Source organism: Urocitellus parryii, chromosome 15 (assembly GCF_045843805.1).
Source record: "Urocitellus parryii isolate mUroPar1 chromosome 15, mUroPar1.hap1, whole genome shotgun sequence".
NCBI classification, from domain to species: domain Eukaryota; kingdom Metazoa; phylum Chordata; class Mammalia; order Rodentia; family Sciuridae; genus Urocitellus; species Urocitellus parryii.
Window position 1 is genome coordinate 5,942,992 of NC_135545.1, and position 15,910 is coordinate 5,958,901.

Genomic DNA, 15,910 nt, shown 5'->3' on the forward strand with positions numbered 1-15,910 from the left:
ACTTTTGAGCAAGGGAGGAATTCTTTGATTTGTTTTAAAAATATCTATCAAACATGTATCATGTACCAGATGCTGGTTGAAGCCCTGGGGATCCTGTATCCGAACAGAACAAAAGTCTCTGGGCTAACCTCCTAGGGCCTCACCGTCTACAAACACCACGGCCCTCAGGAGCTAACTAAATAAAAATGAATGGGGAAAAAAAGGCACATTTTGAGCTCTCAATATCCACATGCGGCTGGTGGCCACTGTGCTGGACAGCGTAGGTGGAGAACATGCCATCATGGCGGCAAGCTGTATTGGACGGCAGTGCTACAGGAGGAGGAGACGCAGTAGAGAACATTTAGCAATAAATGCACAGTGGGCGGGTGACAGGTTCTCTGGTGAAAAGGAAAGCAGGGCTGGATATTTGCATTTTCACTGGGCAGCAGGGAAAGCTTTACTGAGAAGGTGACACTTGAAGGAGCTGAGGGAGAGAGCCATGCAGATACCTGTCTTGCTGGCACAAGAAGCAGCTCTTGCAAAGGCCCTGGGGTGGGAGGACCACTGTTGTGTTCAGGGGAAGCCAGTGTGGATGGAAGAGGAGGAGGGGGAGAGGAGGAGATGCTGTCTGTACCATGGAGAGAACTTTGGCCTTCACTCTGCAGGAGGGGGAGTTGCAGGAGGGGGTGTGAGCACAAGAGGAACAGGACTGACTTTCCTTGTTAGAACCCTGTGGCTGCTTTGTGGAGGGTGGACTGTAGAGAGACAAAGGCAGTAAGCAGGCCACTGCGGTGGTCCAGGTAAGAGACGACAGCTCAAACCAAGATGGTAGCGATGGTGGAGGTGAGCGGCTGGATATAACTCACACAGCCAAATGGGCCTCTGGACAGCTTGGATGTGGGGCAGGAAATAGACAGTCACGGATAGCCCCCAGGGTATTCTGGAAGGCTGTGGGAGGAGCAGAGCAGGTGAGCTTCAGATGCAGCCCATGGTGAGACCCAGCCGGCTCCCCTTGCAGAAAGCTTCAAGTCTACCTGGGGAAGCACAACCTCCGGCAGAGGGAGAACTCACAGGAGCAGAGCCCTGTGGTCCGGGCTGTGGCCCACCCTGGCTACAACGCTGCCACCCATGACCAGGACATCATGCTGCTGCGTCTGGAATACCCTGTCAAACTCTCTGAATGGATCCAGCCCCTGCCGCTGGAGAAGAACTGCTTGGCCAACCACACCAGCTGCCACATCCTGGGCTGGGGCAAGACGGCCGATGGTTAGTGAGGGGAGGTGACAGGGGAACAGGCCAGTGGCGATGGGGGAGGTGAGCAAAGGGTGAATGGTCAAAAATGAAGGTGGGTCAGAAGATGAAGGGCATGGGAAGATGGGTTAATGGTGAGGTCTGCTGGGCGCACCGCCGTGAGAGGGATCCTGAGGAGCTGGGCCGGTGGGTGAACAGCCAGTGGGGAAAGTAGACCAGGGGATGAACAGTGGAAAAGATGGGCCGGAAAAGGAAGGGTCAGTGACAAGCGTTGACCACTAGGTTGAGAGGAGTCATTAGAGGAAGGATCCGAGGAAGCACAGGTTCGATGGATCCGTAGGAACCACGGAGGAGGGTCTGGGAGTGAAACACCAATGAACAAGGCGGATTCCCTGATGAAGAGCCAATAGGAACTGAGAGGCAATGGAGGAGGGCGGGGTCAAAAGGAAAGGACCAATGAGGGCTGTGGACCAGGGGATGAAGAGCCAATAAGAAGGGAGAGCCAATGGGGAAGGGCAGGACCCACAGTCAGGTGGTGACTAATCGGATGAACAAATAGGCCAGAAGGGCTGATGAAGGACAGGTGAATGCTCAGGAGGGGGATGAGAGAGGAAGAAAGTCCTAGAGTCCAACCAACTGGAACTGCTGAAGCGGAGATGGGTGGAAGGGAGACAAGTGGAGGCAGAGAAAAGGGAAAGAAAAAGGGAAAGCCTGTAGGGAAAGAGATGTGGGCAGAGATGGCACCTGGGACCGTGGGCCATGGCAGGTGAGGATGATGGGGAAAGCGACCAATCAGGAGGCGGGGACGATGGAACTGGTTCTAAACCAGAGAGGCACACAGGTGAGGGAAAATGGGAAATGGGACCAACAGGTGGCCTTACAGCGGCTGAGGATGCTGGGGAGGACGGGGAGGGGCGTCCAGCAAGCCCGCCCTCTCTCGTGGCAGGCGACTTCCCCGACACCATCCAGTGTGCATACATCCACCTGGTGCCGCCCGAGGACTGCGAGCGGGCCTATCCGGGCCAGATCACCCCCAACATGGTGTGCGCAGGCGACGAGAAGTACGGGAAGGATTCCTGCCAGGTGAGGCCACCGCGACCTGCCAGTTCCACAACCGAGGACAGAGACACAAACACAGCCAGAGACAAGAAGAGAGACCAAAACAGAGCTGTAGGGAGCCTGAGAGACGGGCTGGGGGGGAGCTGGGACAGGCAGATAGTCGTCAGAAGCAGGAAATGCAGAGAGAAGGACGGAGAGGGATCCAGACAGAGAAGACACACGGAGGAGGCAGGTGGAGTACAGAGCTGCTCTGCCTCTCACGTGGCGCCCAACGGGAGCTCTGCTTGGAAATGACCATGCTCTGGAGCAGGGTGACTCAGCTGGCGTCTCCGTCTTTCTCTCTCCGAGTCATCCATTCCATCTCTGAGTACCTCTAACTCTGCTCCATGTGAGCCTCGGCTGTCCGTCCCCCCCTTCCAGGTTCCTGCACCTGACTTTCTCCCTCTTTCCCACAGGGTGATTCTGGGGGTCCGCTGGTATGTGGAAACCGCCTGCGAGGCCTTGTGTCCTGGGGTAACGTCCCATGTGGATCAAAGGAGAAGCCAGGAGTCTACACCGACGTCTGCAGATATACCCACTGGATCCGAAAAACCATTCAAGCCAAGTGACCCTGACGTGTGATATCCCCAACTCTTGACCTCTGACCCTACTGGCTGGCTCCAGAATTTCTCTTCCCCTGACCTTGCCTTCCTTGCCCACCTGCCTGGTTGTGACCCTTGACGCTTCATAAAGGCAGTGATGCAAGAGCACCAATCCTCCCTGATTTGACCCCAGCTCCTCCCTTGCTCCACTGGGGTGGGAGAGCGAGGACAGGGCTGCAGTCTTCCCCCACTACTAAGAGCACCCAGACCCTCTAGGCCACTCTCCCTGCCTGGGCTTGTCCTTCCTGCAGACAGAATGCTGGTCCAATACTGGCAGATACTGAGCTGGAGTGCCGGTTTGCTATCCTCGGGCAGAACCTTCCTTTACAGAGTACATTAAACAGTATATTCCTCATGGGACGGGGCTACTGGGACGATGTGAGGTTACAAGCACGTGAAATACATAGAACAGTGCCTGGCCCGGCATGCGCCCAATAAAGGATGAATTTTATTACTAAGGTGCTTTTTTCTTTTATTCCACGTCTGCCTCTTGGAAGCCCAGATTTTCTCATTTTTCCTTTACAGTCCAATTTCATTTCAGCCCCTCCAGGAAGCTACCCTTGACTCATTCACCTTGCATTAGCCCTCAGGGATGGCTCTGTCTCTCCTAATCCCCTTGTAGCAGCAAAAGGGGGATGAGAGAGGGTTAGGAGACCACTGTGTGTGAGTGGGAGTGGTGGAGGGTAACATGGGAGAGGATGGCAGAGGCCAGATCTCAAAGGACCTCAGACGCCAGCTTGAGAAGCTGGGACTTTCCCTAAGGGTAATGGGGAGCCATAGAAGGGTTGTGAGCAAGAGCAGCACTGGGGCCATATGCAGGATGGATCTGAGGGGAGAGACTGGAGCCAGGGGGCAGGGAGGAGTTGGGATAATGGTGCAGGGAGAGAGGATGAGGCTCAGCTGGGGCTGGGACTGGCAGGTCTGGATGTGAGTTTGCCACAAGTAAAAGGGAGGGTGCCTGGGGGCTTCATAAGAGAACTGCAGACAAGCACGTGGGGGAGAGACCTGAGGACCACCCTGCATGGTGGAGGCTGGGGCTTGAGGTGGAAGTGGGTAACGTGGCGGGAAATGAAGGTCAGTGGAAGAGGATGCCGTTGAGTGTCAGCAGAAGAACTTGGACTTGATGCTGAGGGCTCAGAGGAAAGAGTCAAGGGAAGATCTGGGTCTTAGAAAGACTTTAAGATCTTTGCCTTAAGACTCAAAGAACCAGTCAGGCATAGTGGCACACACACACCTATAATCCCAGCTTCTTGGGTGACAGAGGCAGGAAAATCACAAGTTCAAGGCCAGCCTGGGCAACTTAGCAGGGTCTCAAGATAAAATGAAAAGGGCCAGGGGTGTGGCTCTGTGGTAGAGCACTTGCCTATCATGCATGAGACCCTGGGTCCCATCCCCACCACTACGCATGCATGCACATACACACACGCACACACACGCATGAACCAAAGAACCATGACATTTCATCCAGGGGCCAAATGAAAGTGCTGACTGCAGTGAGCAGACGGAACAGGAAGCCCTGGGCATGGCCCCAGCCACCTCCACCCACCCCTGACCCCCACCAGGAGTTATGAGTTATTAGTAACTCCCAGGGTCACCAGGAGGAACCCACTCGATGACTGCCCAGACCACAGTTGTCGCACACCAGCCTTGGCTGTGTGTAGGGGCTCTGCACCTTTGAGCACAGGAGGGGACTGACTGACACTGCCGTTCTGACTGGGCTCTGCGACCTATGTGTCCTTCTTGCTGGCTCTGCCTATGATCCCCACACAGCCCCTGAGATGCATGTGACTTTCCAAGCTGTCAATCAATCTGCTGACCACAAGACATCACCAAGCAACCCCCTGAAAGCCAGTCCCTTGCCTTATTTGGGTTGAACTTTCTCAAATGCCTTCCCCTGAATAAATAGGATGGTGTCAGGCGTGGTCTCTCTTTTCGCCTACCTCTCTTGCCTCCTTTGTGGAAGCTGAGGTGGAGGAGCCATCACAGAACCCCCAAAAAGGTGTTCCTGTCTTTGTGTGGTTATTTAGTATCCAGCCCAATTCACCTGGAGTGACCCTGATTCAGCCGAGTGTCATGGCACAAAGTCAACCTCAGTTAATGGAGAGGGAAGCTTCTTCCTAAACGGATAATGAGAACACTGACCATCTCCATGACCACAATAAGTAGCACATGCCAGGCACTGTTCTAAGGTACTGTTATTGCTGGGTTTCGGTTCACAACTAAAAGGCTCAGGGGTCACTGTAGTTAAACTGGGCTAACTGGGCTGCACGAAATAACCACACAAGAGACACAAATACCTTTTTCTCTGGGGTAGCTGTGACAGCTCCTCTGACCTTAAGGGTCCACAGGAAGAGAGGGCGAGAGCACGCGCTGACCCCTTTTATTGAGGAGAAGCTATTCAAATGAGGCAAGGGGTCAGGTTTCAGGGGCTGAGTCTATCTTCATGATGTCCACTGTCAGCAGGTTGACTGACACCTGGGTAGGCTACACCCAAGGGCACAGTAAGAGAAGGGGACACACACAAGGCACTTCCATGGAAGATTCTATCCTAAACAGGGCAAGGGGTTATATTACCAAGGAACAGGTGACATAGCTTCACCCAAGGGGCTGTAGCAAGACACACCCATGCACGAGACACCGACCCTCGCACCCAAGAAGGGTGCCACATCTCTGCGACTGAGAGCCTCAGCACCCAGCCAGGGAGTGTGACTCAGTCATGTACAAGGTTGGTCTCCCCCACGTTATCATTCCCATTTACAGTTGGGGAAACCAAGGCACAGAGAGGGTCCGTGGCGCAGCCAAAGTTTCACAACTGGTGGGTGGCCAGGCCAGCATTTAGATGCCAAGGGACTGTTGCCATGGGGTGGGCTCCTAACTGCTCTTCTACACTTAAGTTTTCTTTTAATGCTGGTATGTATTAGAATCAAGTGGAGGGGCTGGGGATGTGGCTCAAGCGGTAGCGCGCTCGCCTCGCATGCGTGCGGCCCGGGTTCGATCCTCAGCACCACATACCAACAAAGATGTTGTGTCCGCCGAGAACTAAAAAATAAATATTAAAAAAAAAATTAAAAAAAAAAGAATCAAGTGGAGAAGCCTTTAAAGCCCACCCTTTTGCATGAATTATTTTGAAGCAGAACCTCTTGCATTTGGCATTTAAGATACTTTCTTTTTTGTCTAAGAGAGTTTTCTTTCTATAGAGATAGCCTTACAACTTCAGCTTAAAATGTGTAATTCACTGATTTGTGATTTTTAAGTTGTCAACTTACATCCAATATTGGGATATTTGGAAGGATGCACTGTTCATTGTATTTATAAATGCAATACAATTAGATGCACAAACTTACTCAAATGCTTGATATTGGGTGTAAAAATTAAGGACTTTTGGAAGACATCGAATGTGTAGGTTTTAGAAATGTGGTTTAAGATGTTTAAAGGCTTTTAATTAGTTTATAAATGGGAACAAGCAGTATTGTAAAGACTCCATAAAAGTGACTGTTAAGATAAATATAGAATTAAAAGTTTTGCAAACTGAACTTAAAAGACCACAGAAATGGGGGGGGGGAAACACCCAGAGAAGTGGGTCGCTGGTTGTGCATGAAATATCAATGCCCATAACAAAATAAACCTCAGCATAGGTGTTCGTAGCTTCAGGTTTTTTCCCCCTGTGCACTACTTCCAGCCTCGGGGCTCTAAAACCTCTCAGGTGCAGAAGCCAGGTGCCTGCCCTCGGGGGTGAGAGCCCAGGGAGGACTGCATATCTCAGGTCATTTTGCTCAGGACAGATCTGAGTCTGGCACATGGCAGATGACTGTTTTGACTCTTACCTCCCAGTGCAGGCAGGAATCTGTTCATGGAGTTGGGGGCAGACATAAAGAGGTCAGGAGGGGTGGCCCCACATGCCAGGACTGGGCAGGGAGAAACCGCAGTTCAGGCTCCCCACCCAGTGCCCCATTTCCTGAAGGGCCAAGAGCCACCCGCCCCCTATCCTGGCTCTTGGCCTCTTTTCCAATCCATAGGCAGCCTTGCTCAACTCTGTCACCATCCGGGCCAAGGCACCTGCGGGGTGCCCCAGGCTGAGTCCCTGTCTTTTTCTGCCCCATGGCCTGGGCCCCAGGGAGAGGGGCAGAATGGGGCTGAGGGGTTCCTCTGCTCAGTGGCCTGGGTCTCCCCTGCCCAAAACCCAAGATGAGGGAGACAGACGCATGAAGATACAGAGAGACCAACACCCCACCAGTGACACAGAGAGAAGAAAGGAGACAGACAGATCCAGAAGAATCAGTCCCAGAGAAAAGAGGATGAGATGGAGAAGGAAAGATACAAAGGGAGACACAGGTGCAGGCCACGGAAAGGGCCCCAGGAGCAGCAGGTGATGGATCCTTCATCATCTTGACCATAGTCAAGTTTTGTGCGTGTGGGTGTGAAATCTCATCCAGTTGCACACTTCAAATATGCACGGTGGCCTGCTTTTCAGTTATGCTGCCAAAGAGCTGGAATGTAACAAAACAGAAGGAAATCGGGGAAAATAAAGGTTTGAGGATTCTAAGGCAGATTTGACAAGCAAAGCATTCAGACCTTTGCAAAAGACAGAATCACAGAGAACAGCAAGACACAGGGACACGGAATGACAGGGACACGGAGACACAAGAGATCCTAAGACGGGCGTGGCGGTTAGGGGGAGAGAGACTGACTTGGCGGGAGACCAAATATCTGGAGGCAAAACTTCAGAGGCGGGAGAGGGAAGAGTCTGGAGAAAGGACTGGAAGAGAAGCGCGGGTCGCGGGGTGCGGGGCCGCTGAGCGCGTGAAAGCCTCCAGCCAAGCAGGGCGACCGGAGCCCAGGGCAGCGGCGGCTGGGGAGCAGCCGGCGACCTCCGAGACCCTCCCCATCCCCGGGCCAGGGCGGAGGGCGTGGCCTCGGGATGGGTGTGGGGGGCTCCGGAGGCGGAGGTGAGGGGAGGCAGGAGGAGCGGCGGCGGGGCAGATCGGCCGGCGCCTCACTACCGGGGAATGCGCCCCAGGGACCAGTGGGTGGTTATAACCCAGCACTGCGCCCGGGCCGGGAGGAGGAGGAGGCGGCAGGAGGCAGCGCGGCGGAGACGTCTGCGGCTGAGCTGGGAGCAGGTCCCCCACCCACTGCCCGGGGACGCGGGGAAGCGCGGCAGGTGAGGCCTGGAGGGGACGGAGAAGCGACCCCGCGTGTGGCTCTGATCTTGAAGGCACCTTCTTTCTCTCTGTCCTCCCTCCTCGCGGAGACATCCTCTGCCCTGTTCTCTGGGTCTCATCTTGGCTCTGATGGTGGGGCAATGTCCTCCTGGTCCCTCAGTGCCCAGAAATAGGGTAGGAAAGGGAGGGAAAGTGGGTTAAGGGCTCCCAGAGTCACTGGGCCTCCCCATCCTCTGGCCCCATCAGGTGCAGAGGCCATGGCTACAGCAGGACCTCCCTGGATGTGGACTCTAGGTACCCTGATCTCAGCCCTGATTCTAAGTATCACAGGTAAACAGGACCCCCATGTGTGTGCATGGGACTCTGGGTGGCTGTGTGACACTGGGGAGCTTGTCCCCGGGGACTGTGTGAGACCATCTGTGGCTCCAGGACTGGGCGAGTGTGAGTCTGTATCTGTATGTGTGGCTGCATGGGGCACACACCCAGGTGCCTGTGCCTGGTGACTTATTGCATATCAGGTGACTGGCAGCCACACTTGACCTTTGAGGCTGTGTGTGTGTGTGTGCGCGCATGCACGTGTACACTTAAGTCTGTGGTTGGCTCTACTACTGTGGGTGAATATATGTGGTGCAGAATGCTCTGTATGTTCAGCCATGTATGGCTACTTGACTTTGTATGACCGTAGGGTCCTAGGGTTCTTGTTACCGTGAACTTTCCCCCCGTGTTGTGAGATTGTGTACCATCAAAGTGGCAGTCACCAAAAATGTGTGACCATATGCTTACAGGTAGCCATTTGTGTGGTTGTGTCTGGGTATTTGCATTTGTGACCTCGTGCTGGCTGTGGCCCACGGGGGTGACTGTGTGTTTGTGTGAGGCTATGCATATACTGCTGCTGTATTTGTGATGGTGCAGCTGTGTGTGTGTGTATGTAGGGGGGGTGCAGAAGCCACTGTCACTGGGCAAAGGTGGCTGCGGGAAGGTGAATGTAGGTAAGTGACTTGGACATGCAAACATCCACTGAGTACAACCTTGTCACCATGTCAGCGTGCCTGTGCATGAAGTGTGTGTGGGAGTCTCCAATCCAACCACAGTGGCAACTATGCATGCCACCTACAGGTTAGGTGGCTGGGTGAGATCCTGCTAGTCTGCCCCCGTGTGTGTGCATGGGGACAGTGTGCCACCTGACAACTGTACTCAGCAGTGCCTGAGGAGACCATGGTATCTCTCTGTGCAGTTACGCGTGTGCACGACTGTGACAGTGGCTGTGTGCGTGTTTCTTGGAGTATGCTTGTGAATGCAGGCAATGCCGAGGCCTCCCTTCTCCCATGAATCAGTGACACAGCAGGTGTCAGTGTTGTCCGTGGGTCTGTGAGTGGTGGGAGAGAACTGTAGGAGGGTTCAGAAGGCACAATTTTGTCTGAGAATTCAGAAAGCCGGCCCTCTCCCCGGGCGCGGTGTTGCACGCCTATAATCCCTGCAACTTTGGGAGGCTAAGGCAGGAGGATCACAAGTTCAAAGTTAGCCTCTGCAATTTAGTAAGGCCTTACCAACTTAGAGAGACCCTGCCTTAAAATAAAATAAAAATAAAAAGGGTTGGGGATGTAGTTCAGTGGTAAATTTCCCCTAGGTTAAATCCCCTGTACCAAAAAGAGTAAAAGAAAAAGAAATCCAGCCCTCTCTACCCCACACTTGTGGCCCTTTTCCTGTCCTGCTCTAGCTCCGCCCACTTCTTCCAACTCCACCCCTTTTTCTCGAGGCCAGGCTACCTAGTCAGAGCCCAGGGCTGTGACCCCTTCTCAGGCTCCGCCTCTATGGCCCACCCCTTTCAGCCTGGTTCCGCCCCCTGGGTTGTAGGCAGCTTCTAGAGCCCAGCTGGAGCTGGGCACAACACGTGGCACAACACAGTAATCCCAGCGGCTCAGGAGGCTGAGGCAGGAGGCTTGCAAGTTCAAACCCGCCTCACCAACATAGCGAGGCCCTAGGTAATTTAGTGAGATGCTGTCTCAAAATAAAAAATAAAAAGGGCTGGGGATGTGGCTCAGTGGTGAAGTGCTCCTGGGTACAAACAAACAAACAAACAAAAATAGAGCCCAGGCCCCACATCTTCTTCCAAAGTCAGGGCTTCTATTAGGATCCACTGTCCCATGTTACCCTGACCTGGTCTCTGCCTAAGTCGGTACCTCTCTCATGCCAGACTCTACTGCCTTCAGCTGTGACCCCAGATGCTGAAACCTGACCCACTTGTTGAGACCAGGTCCCCTCCCAATAGCCCAGGTCTCGGCCCCTAAGACAAGATTTTGCCCTTGAGGTTGTCCAGGGCTCCTGAACCCAATTTTACCCTCCTCTGATCTCACCCACTGAGCTCTAGCCAATCCTCAGAATCTTTGAGGTCCAGAGTTGGGCAAGTCCAGGACCCAAGCCCCAGCTCTGTCCCTGTGTCTGCGCCACTTAGGTCCATTTCTGTGGCCCTGCCCCTGCCCCTAAAGCCCCAGCCCCTCAACATAATCTCTGAGGTCAGACATCCCCTGGCAGTCCAGCCTCTGGAGGCTAAGCCCCGTCTTCTGCATCTAAGCTCCAGCCCACGCCCACGCCCCACGCCTGAGCCCCGCTTCCCCCCATCTTCTGCCCACAGAGCCCATTCTTGCAAATAATGTTTCCTGTGACAACCCCCCTACCGCCGAGTCCTCTGGGAGCAACCAGTTCCTCCAAGCCGAGGACGGGGAGGACTCCCGGTCGGGTGACAGCAGCAGCCGCATAGTGAATGGGTCAGACTGCGAGAAGGACACTCAGCCCTGGCAGGGCGCGCTGCTGCTGGGGCCCAACAAGCTCTACTGCGGGGCCGTGCTGGTGAACCCGCAGTGGCTGCTCACCGCTGCCCACTGCAGGAAGCCGTGAGTGGGGCTGGACCCGGGGCTGGACGGGAGGAAGGGCAGGGAGGTGAGGGGAAGGGAGCGGGTCAGGGAGCAGGTGGAGGCAGAGTTGGGGACAGGATAAAAGAGCTGGGGAGAACAGGGTGGGGTGTGTGTTGCAGATGTGTTGGATTTGGAGCTAGGGGTGTGTGTGTAATGGTTTGGGATAGAGAGGGGGATTAGAATTGGCTTTTAATTTAGGGCGGGGTTGGGGTTGAGAATGAAGATGAAGCTGGGCTGGGAGCAAAGGCGGGGTTGGGATTGGAAATAGAAGTAGTTTGAAGATGGAATCCGGGTTAGAGTTGGAAAAGGGATTGCAGATGGCTGGATTTGGAGTTGGGTGGTTGAGTTTGGGTTTGGGAATGCAAGTGTGGATGAATTGGGGATGGGTAAAGGATTAGGGCTGGGTTTGGGGTTGGAGATGGATCGCCTTTAGGATCGGCTAATACACTGATGGTCTGGGAGGGAGATGGAATTAAAGTCGGCTCTGGAACTGGGGGTCAGGTAGGTACGGGATGCGGTGGGAATGGAGATGGCTCTGAGGTGGGTGTGGATGTGGAATAGGGGTAGCCTTGAGGGTGCAGTTGGGATGAGAGTACAGGGTTGGGGACATGGGATTTGGGGTTGGGAATGCACACTGATGGCTTCTGGGTGGGGAAAGGCTCAGGACTGGGGCTGGGACAGGAATAGGTTTGGAGCTGTGGGCGGGAGGTGGGCCCGCGGTTGGAGACAGATGGAGCTGGGCATAGGGTAGGTGTTGGGGTTGAGGATGCGGTGGAGCAGGATTAGGAATGGTTTGGGGTTAGGACTGGCATTGGACGTGGGGTATGGATCACGGCTGGTGATGACCTGCACCGTCCTGCTCAGAGTCTACAGAGTTCGTCTCGGCCACCATTCCATGTCCCCGGTCTATGAATCTGGGCAGCAGATGTTCCAGGGAATCAAGTCCATCCCCCACCCTGGCTACTCCCACCCTGGCCACTCCAACGATCTTATGCTCATCAAACTAAACCGAAAGATCCGTAGCACGAATGCAGTCAAGCCCATCAAAATAGCCTCCACCTGCCCGTCCGCCGGCACCAGGTGCATGGTGTCCGGCTGGGGAACCACCAGCAACAAACAACGTGAGTGAGGCTTCCTCCTGACTCCTGTCCGTCTTCCCCTCAGTGTCTTTCTCTGCCTCTCACTGCCTTCCTGTTTGACAGATACCTTCCCCAAGGTCCTCCAGTGCCTGAACATCACCGTGCTCAGTGACGAGAGGTGCCAGAAGGCCTACCCGAGAGAGATAGACGAAACCATGTTCTGTGCCGGCGACGAGGCGGGCAGAGACTCCTGCCAGGTGAGGACCAGAGGCTTCTCCCTGTATTCGCAGGTACACAGAGTGCCATTTACACAGGCTCCTCCGTGGAGCAGGCTCCCAAAGCCCCTGCAGCCCTGGGAGGACGTTTGTTTCCTTGGTGCTTTGGTGGTCAGTGAGCTGTGGACCTCAGGCAGCCCTACGGCCCCTCCCACGGCTGCACGGGGACCCCGGGTTACACAGGCCTGGTGATCACACCCCTGTCCCTGTCTCCTAGACCAAACTGTCCCCACTGAACCCTGTATGCATCTGGATGTGGGGTGGGATGGGGGATCAGATTCGGGGTGGGGGGACTTTTACCAGAGAAAGAAAGCACATCTAGTTGGAATTCAGCATTTCCAACCACGGAACCCTTTAGTAGCCAGGCTTCTATTCTGTTTTTCCAGACCTCGGGGCGTGTGGTCTGAGTGTGGCCACAAAATGCTACGAGCCAGAAATAATAACAAACTATGTGACTCGTGCTAATAGTATAATAGCCACAGCAGCTGACTAATCAGCGTCTTAAGTTGTTTACTCGCATCCACGAATTCACTCACGTAGCCATTATCATCAGGCTTATTTTATGGACAAGCAGCCAAGGATCAGAGCAGTTAACTAACGGCCTCTCCAAAAGATCCACGCGGGGATCTCAATGAAAATCCACGAGCAGCCAAAGCACCGGCAAGTGGAACTTGCAGGTGTCCAGGCTGGCTCTGCCCAACACTGTCCCTCCCTGCCAGACTTCAGGCGCCTTCCTAGCCCACACCAGGACTGTCTGGTCATTCAGATTTTGCATAAGCACATATAGGAAATGACAGGGAAGATCAGTGAATGTCGTCACAAGAGGCAATCACAGGGAAGTGCGGGGGGTTAATTCAGATGGGCGACACAAATGAGTCCAAGGGAGTGGTGCTCTGGCGGGGTGACTGTCCCCCAGGGAACATGTGGCAACGCCTGGAGACATTTTTCGTTGTCACAACTGCGTGGAGGAAGCATGTCACTGGCATCGAGTGGGCGGAGCGGAGGCCGCTGCTGAGTGTCCTCCCGCTCAGGCCAGCCCACAGCGTGGAGTTAAGGCAGCCCGCACATGGCCAGTGCCTGGGTCAGGAAGCCCTGGCCCAGAGGTGGGGAGCTGTGCTTTTGCAGAAGTGAAATCTAGGCACAGTATGGATTGGTGTCAAGGACGAGCAAGGAGGGAGGCGTGTTGGGCAGGAGACGTCAGGCTTGCAAAGGCTGGCAAGGGGAGTGACCCAGAGACACGTGGGGGAGATGGGACACAGACAGGGTGCTGTGAGGACAGTCCCAACCCTGGGGAATGAAGATGTAGGGGTGTTGGGGAGAGGGGAGAATGGGGTTTCTAAAAGCTGGACTTGGGGAGAAACATTACTAACCTCCCCCTGGCCGGTTGGAGCTTTTACCTGGGTCTCCATCTCCGTCTCGGGTGCCCTCATCTCGACTTTCCGCCTGTGCTCGTCCGTCCGTCTCTTGCCCCGCTCTTCGCATCTGCACATGGCTCTGGGGCTCTCGTGTCCCCCTCCCGACACCTCTCCCATCTCTGCCTCCCTTTCTGCCCCACAGGGTGATTCTGGGGGACCTGTGGTCTGCGACGGCGTCCTGCAGGGGCTGGTGTCCTGGGGAGATTACCCCTGTGCCCAGCCCGACAGGCCTGGCGTCTACACCAGACTCTGCAAGTTCACCAAATGGATTGAGGACACCATCAAGTGCAACTCCTGAGCCACCCGGGATGGGGGCCTCCCCCACCTGCTGCAGGAACCCCGCGCTTCCTCCCAAACCCTTTTCCTTCCTCGAAGTGCTGATGCTGTGACCCTCTCCAGCCCCCACCCCTCTGTCCCCTGGGATCAGTGTCCCCCTCACCCAACAGGGAACCGGTCCTGTCTTTCTGGGGACCATTCCCAGCACCACCAAGGCTGACACTGCTGCTCAGTCTCCCAGCGCTTTCATCCCCAAGCCGGGGTCCATCCGCCTCTGCAGCCGTGACCCAAATTTAGTCCCCGAAATAAAACATCTGAGGAGAAGTGGCATTTCCGTGCATCTGGGCAGCTGGGGACAAGTTCTCCCTCAGCTGCTGAGTGTGCTCTATGAGGTCATCTGCCTGCCAGACAGAGTCACCCAAGCTACTGCTCATCCGTTTCACAAATATCCATCTAGTGACTGCTTTTGGCCAGAACTTGTTCCAGGTGCTGGGGGCTGGGGACACAGCTACAGGAAAAAAAAAAAATCCTACCTCACAGAGTTTCCAGTAGCAGAAATAAAAGGATGGGTAAATACATACATCCATCAGCAATAGTTACCTGAGCAACGTAATCACGATGAGAGCAGAGCGCAAGGAAGGAGATGGGCGTGTTGGGGACACTCCATGGGGGAGGGGGAGGTCTCCCAAATATGTCCTCATCCTAATTTCCGGAACCTATGAATGACACCCGATTCCCCAACTTTTTCACTTTACAGTGGTTTAAAACCAACATGCATTTGATAGAACTCATACCTCAAATTTTGGATTTGGGTCCTCCCCAGGCTGGCAGTGTGACCTTGAGTGCTCCCAAGGCTCCCGTGCTGCAGCCTGGGGCCCCCTCTGAAGGTGCTGTTGGGAGGCTGGGACCTGGAGCAGGCAGGGTCTGGTGGAAGGCAGTGGGATGTGTCCTTGAAGGGGACACTGGAATGTGCCCCTCCTGTCCCTCAGTTTCCTCCTGCATGATGCTGTGCCTCCCCATAGGCCCAGAAGTGTCGGGGCCAACAAAACATGAGCCACAATAAACTTTTCCTCTTTTTAAGCTGTTTCTCTGGTATTTTGTCACAGCAACAGAAAGCCGACTAATACAGGGGTACTGTCTTGTGATGTCCGGCGGCAGCAGCTAGCCACAGCTCACCCCGGCCATGGAATCTGAGGAGGAACAACCCTAGCCCTTTGGTGTGACGGAGCGATGGTGTCTGATAGGCTAGGTATATTAGGTGCATTTTTTATTCATGACATTTTCAATGTGCAAAGGGTTTATTGGGCCGCAACCCCATGGGAAATCGAGCAGCATCTGTACAGCTAAAGGACATTGCAGATGTGGGCCTGGGAGGGGCCTGAGAGGGGGAGATGGTCCTGGGTTATCCTGGGGGAGCGGGGCGGGGCCTGGGAAGGGGGTGGGATCTAGAAGGCGGTGAGCACGGGATTGGATCCTGCTGGAGCCCCCGGGAGGAGCCAGCCCTGCCCAGGCCTTGATTTCTGCCCAGTGGGACCCATTTTGGACTTCTGACCTCCAGGGCTGTAGAAAGGTAAATCTGTGTTGTTTTAAGCCCCTACGTCCGTGGGGACTTGTCACAGCAGCCACAGGAAGCTCCTACGAGGGGCCTCTCTGAGATGGGGCACTTGAGCTGTGACCCGCAGGTTGAAAAGGAACGTCCAGGGCAGTGGCATTCCACACAGAGAGAAGGACAAATGAAAGACCGGACACCGGGGCAGGCTGGCTTTTCCAGGAACTGAAAGCCCCCGGACCCGGCTGCCTGCTTGCTCCTTTTCCCTAAGAGGAGGGAACATGGGCCATCTTTGAACCTAGAGGTGACAAA

The 15,910-nt window shown here is 54.7% G+C and overlaps 2 protein-coding genes across 2 annotated transcripts; both read left to right on the plus strand.

The window, feature by feature from the left end:
- The first annotated feature begins 1,121 nt into the window (after nucleotides 1-1,121).
- On the plus strand, nucleotides 1,122-2,897 carry LOC144250414 (kallikrein-6-like). Its single transcript, XM_077793222.1, has 3 exons — nucleotides 1,122-1,245; nucleotides 2,177-2,313; nucleotides 2,745-2,897. The coding sequence occupies exons 1-3, from the start codon at nucleotides 1,122-1,124 to the stop codon at nucleotides 2,895-2,897; spliced, it is 414 nt and encodes a 137-aa protein (XP_077649348.1).
- Nucleotides 2,898-8,349: 5,452 nt separating this feature from the next.
- Klk5 (kallikrein related peptidase 5) lies at nucleotides 8,350-14,071 on the plus strand. Its single transcript, XM_077793354.1, has 5 exons — nucleotides 8,350-8,422; nucleotides 10,725-10,983; nucleotides 11,869-12,125; nucleotides 12,207-12,340; nucleotides 13,916-14,071. Exons 1-5 carry the CDS (start codon nucleotides 8,350-8,352, stop codon nucleotides 14,069-14,071), a joined length of 879 nt encoding a protein of 292 aa, XP_077649480.1.
- The last annotated feature ends 1,839 nt before the right edge of the window (nucleotides 14,072-15,910 follow it).

Coding starts and splice junctions, on each gene's coding strand:
- LOC144250414 (XM_077793222.1), top strand. CDS start 1,122: ATGCTGCTGCGTCTGGAATACCCTGTCAAACTCTCTGAATGGATCCAG. Junction 1,246..2,176: donor CTGGGGCAAGACGGCCGATG/GTTAGTGAGGGG, acceptor CTCTCGTGGCAG/GCGACTTCCCCGACACCATC. Junction 2,314..2,744: donor ACGGGAAGGATTCCTGCCAG/GTGAGGCCACCG, acceptor TCTTTCCCACAG/GGTGATTCTGGGGGTCCGCT.
- Klk5 (XM_077793354.1), top strand. CDS start 8,350: ATGGCTACAGCAGGACCTCCCTGGATGTGGACTCTAGGTACCCTGATC. Junction 8,423..10,724: donor CCTGATTCTAAGTATCACAG/GTAAACAGGACC, acceptor TTCTGCCCACAG/AGCCCATTCTTGCAAATAAT. Junction 10,984..11,868: donor GCTGCCCACTGCAGGAAGCC/GTGAGTGGGGCT, acceptor CGTCCTGCTCAG/AGTCTACAGAGTTCGTCTCG.